At 47.8% G+C, this 4600-nt stretch overlaps 1 protein-coding gene across 1 annotated transcript; it reads right to left on the reverse strand.

Annotated features, from left to right (window-relative positions):
* Positions 1–479: 479 nt before the first annotated feature.
* Positions 480–3761, reverse strand: LOC137335960 (zinc finger protein 271-like). Its single transcript, XM_068001466.1, has 2 exons — positions 3676–3761; positions 480–2654 (listed from the first exon to the last, which is right to left on the reverse strand). Exons 1-2 carry the CDS (start codon positions 3759–3761, stop codon positions 911–913), a joined length of 1830 nt encoding a protein of 609 aa, XP_067857567.1. The 3' UTR covers positions 480–910.
* Positions 3762–4600: the final 839 nt, after the last annotated feature.

Genomic DNA, 4600 nt, shown 5'->3' on the forward strand with positions numbered 1-4600 from the left:
TCGAATCCCCTTTTTCAGTTTATGAGCAGTTCACTATCACATCCACATCTCTCAGCCTTACCATTATTCATGTCTCTCAAGCTTCGGAAGTTACATTCCAAGCATAACTCCTGGTACCATCCGTGCCTTGTTGTTACAGACTGAACAGAACCTTATCTTAGAGTTTACATTGCCAGCCTTCACAGAACCGTTTCTATAAACAGACTTCTATTCACTAGCTTGCGGAGGCTCGAGATAGAGAGACCGAAGCCTGCGTGACTCCTTGATTTAATTAACCTCCAGTCCCAGTTATCTACATGTCTTTTAGACATTGTGCTATTCCAGCACATTCCTCCCTTAGTGCCTGTGATTTCCCCAAGGTCTGTTACTTCCCACTTTACTGTTGTCAGCATCCTTTTAGTTTTAACTGCAAACTTGACTATAATAACCATCATGCATCCTTCTCGGCCCACCAGCACTTTCTTATTGAATACACGTGACATGGTTCATACTATATTAATACACAGTACAGTTTACATTTATACATACATAGATTCATAGTACATTTCATTCTACTTCCACTATTGATTATAATTGGACTGAATTATATCTGTTAATGGGATAATCCTTACACGTTATTCTTCCTGACTCGAAACACCATAGTTCAGTCCTGGATGTGATTAACTGCAGAATCCAACCCCTGCAGTAATATGTGAACTCGCTGGTGTCTCAGCACATGTGATGACTGAGTGAATCCCTTCCCACACACTGAGCAGGTGAACAGTCTCTCCCCAGTGTGAGTGCGTCGATGTCTTCACAATTTATATCTGTATTTAGAGCTCTTCACGCAGTCAGAACATTTAAATGGTCTCTCATCAGAGTGAACAAGTTGGTGTGTCAGCAGTTTGGATGAAATAGTGAATCCCTTCCCTCACACTGAGCAGGTGAACGGCCTCTCCCCAGTGTGAGTGTGTTGGTGAGTCAGCAGATTAATTTTGCTTTTAAATCTCTTCTCACAGTCAGAACATTTAAAAGGTCTCTCATCGGAGTGAACTCGCTGGTGTATTAGCAGGGTGGAAGATTGAGTGAATTTCTTCCCACACACGGAGCAGGAGAACGGCCTCTCCCCAGTGTGAACTCGCTGGTGCATCAGCAGGTTGGATGACCGAGTAAATCTCTTCTTACACATGGAGCAGGAGAATGGCCTCTCCCCATTGTGAATTCGCTGGTGTATCAGCAGGTGGGATGACTGAGTAAATCTCTTCTTACACACAGAGCAGGAGAACGGCCTCTCTCCAGTGTGAGTGCGTTGGTGTGTCAGCAGATTAATTTTGCTTTTAAATCTCTTCTCACAGTCAGAACATTTAAAAGGTCTCTTATCAGAGTGAACTCGCTGGTGTGTCAGCAGAGTGGATGACTGAGTAAATCTCTTCCCACACACGGAGCAGGAGAACGGCCTCTCCCCAGTGTGAACTCGCTGGTGTATCAGCAGTGTGAAGGACTGGGTGAATCCCTTCCCACACACAGAGCAGGAGAATGGCCTCTCTCCAGTGTGAATTCGCTGGTGTGCCAGCAGGTGGGATGCCCAAGTAAATCTCTTCTTACACACGGAGCAGATGAACGGCCTCTCCCCAGTGTGATCACTTTGATGTCTCAGCAGATTAATTTTGCTTTTAAAGCTTCTCTCACAGTCAGAACATTTAAAAGGTCTCTCATCAGTGTGAACTCGCTGGTGTCTCAGCAGGGTGGATGACTGAGTGAATCTCTTCTTACACACGGAGCAGGTGAACGGCCTTTCCCCAGTGTGAACTCGCTGGTGTGACAAAAGTTGTGATGACAGTGTGAATCTCTTCCCGCTCACAGAGCAGATGAACGGCCTCTCCCCAGTGTCACTGCGTTGATGTCTCAGCAGTTGGTTTCTGCTTTTAAAGCTCTTCCCACAGTCAGAGCATTTAAAAGGTCTCTCATCGGAGTGAACTCGCTGGTGTATCAGCAGGTTGGATGACTGAGTGAATCTCTTCCCACACGCAGAGCAGGAGAACGGCCTCTCCCCAGTGTGAACTCGCTGGTGTGTCAGCAGGTTGGATGACTGAGTGAATCTCTTCTTACACACGGAGCAGGAGAACGGCCTCTCCTCAGCGTGAATTCGCTGGTGTGCCAGCAGGTGCGATGACTGGGCGAATCTCTTCTTACACACGTAGCAGGAGAACTGCCTCTCCCCAGTGTGAACTCGCTGGTGTGCCAGCAGGTGGGATGACCGAGTAAATCTCTTCTTACACACGGAGCAGATGAACGGCCTCTCCCCAGTGCCACTGCGTTGATGTCTCAGAAGTTCATTTCTGCTTTTAAAACTCTTCCCACAGTCAGAGCATTTAAAAGGTCTCTCATCGGAGTGAACTCGCTGGTGTATCAGCAGGGTGGATGAATGAGTGAATGTCTTCCCACACACAGAGCAGGAGAACGGCCTCTCCCCAGTGTGAACTCGCTGGTGTCTCAGCAGGTGCGATGATCGAGTGAATCTCTTCTTACACACGGAGCAGGAGAACGGCCTCTCCCCAGTGTGACTGCGTCGATGAGTTTCCAGCTCTGACGGGTAATTGAATCCCTTCCCACAGTCCCCACATTTCCACGGTTTCTCCGTGGTCCGGGTGTCCTTGTCTCTCTCCAGGTTGGACGATCAGTTGAAGCCTCGTCCACACACAGAACACGTGTATGATTTCTCCCCGCTGTGAATTGTGTGATGTTTTTTCAGGCTGTGTAACTGGTTGAAGCTCTTTCCACAGTCAGTGCACTGGAACACTCTCACTCGGGTGTGTGTGTCTCGGTGCTTTTCCACTCACACTGATGTTTGAAATCTTCTCTCAGACAGAACAGACAAACATTTCTCCTTCCACATTCAAAGGCCGATGATATTCAGGTCCTGACGAATCGCGTGACTCTGTCAGATCTTGACGTGCTGCTTGGTTTGAGTTTCCCTCTGAAAATCCTCCCCTTCAAATACCCTGTAAAAGAAGTTTATAAAAGTCATCACTGTAAGTACAGGATAGAAATTGAGAACAGACAATTCTAGTTTCTACGGAACATTCTTTCCTCTCTTGTGCCTCAAAGCTGTAAATCCCCGTCCCACACACTCTCCCTCCTCCCTGTGCTGAAATCCAAACTCATCGCATCATCTTTCAGTGGCCCTAAACCATGAGTGAAAGGGTGAGAGAGTGAATGTGAGTACAGCATTGGGCTCGGTGTGGAAAATGTTTCAGTGGGGCAGCAGTGATCATAATCTCATTAGGTTGAGAATAGTTATGGAAAAGGACAAGGGACAGTCAAATGTGAAAATTCTTAACTGGAGGAGGGCTAATTTCAGTGAGTTAAAAAGGGATCTTGTCCGCGTGGATTGGAATCAAAAATTGGCGAGCAGAACAGTAATTGAACAGTGGGAAGCCTCCAAGGAGGAGTTGGATTGGGTACAGAGTAGACAGATTCCAATGAGGAGGAAAGGAACGGCATCCGAAGCTAGAGCTCCCGAGATGAATGAAGATATAGAGATCACCATTGCTCCTTCATTTACGGACGATCACTGACCGATCATCATTTCTCCTTCATTTACAGACGTTCCCTGACCGATTACTATTTCTCCTCCATTTACAGACATTCCCTGACCGATTACCATTTCTCCTTCATTCACAGACATTCCCTGACCGGTCACAATTTCTCCTGCATTTACACTCTCCCTGACCGATCACCATTTCTCCTTCATTTTCAGAAGCTCCCTGACCGATCTCCATTTCTCTTTCATTTACAGACAATCCCTGACCGATTACCATTTCGCCTCCATTTACAGACGTTCCCTGACCGATTACCATTTCTCCTCCATTTACAGACGTTCCCTGACCGACCACCACCATTTCTCCTTCATTTACAGATACTCCCTGACCGATCACCATTTCTCCTTCATTTACAGACGCTCCCTGACCGATCACCATTTCTCCTTCATTTACAGACGCTCCCTGAGAATTCCCAGTTTACACCGCGCATGCGCGGGGCCGCGGCCTTTTGTTGAGAGTTGGTCCGGAGCGAAACGGGAGAAACCGGAAACCGGCGGGTAGTGAGGGGGGATAATGTTCACTGTTTTATATTCGGGTCTGGGGCCGCACTCGGGGTTTGTGAAGCCTGAGCCTGGGCCTGAGCCCGGACCCGGGCCCCGGGGTTTATTGATCCTCTTGCTCCGATCCTCTCACCTGCACCGAACGCGCTCCTCCCGCAGCCTCCACTGACCGCGCATGCTCAGGACACACTGCCCGATAATGAGTCAGACTGCGCCTGCGCGCTGTGTTCCACTGATTCAGATAGGGCACAATCTGTACCGCGCTGCATGCTGGGTGGTGCAGCCGCCATTGATGATCTTAATATGTGGCCGAAAAGCAAAGACATTGGAACCAGGGAGAGCGCGTTTGGACCAAAGATAATAAAATAAACTGAAACCCCAGCTCCTCGTGCCATTTAAACCGGCAAAAACACACATCGCAGACGCGCCCCCACTTTGGTGAACTCCAAAAAATATTTTTTTCGTAAGTTTTATTAATTTCGTTGTACTAAATGTTGCAACTGACGGGTTGGATTAATG

This window comes from Heptranchias perlo, chromosome 20, assembly GCF_035084215.1.
Source record: "Heptranchias perlo isolate sHepPer1 chromosome 20, sHepPer1.hap1, whole genome shotgun sequence".
NCBI classification, from domain to species: Eukaryota; Metazoa; Chordata; class Chondrichthyes; order Hexanchiformes; family Hexanchidae; genus Heptranchias; species Heptranchias perlo.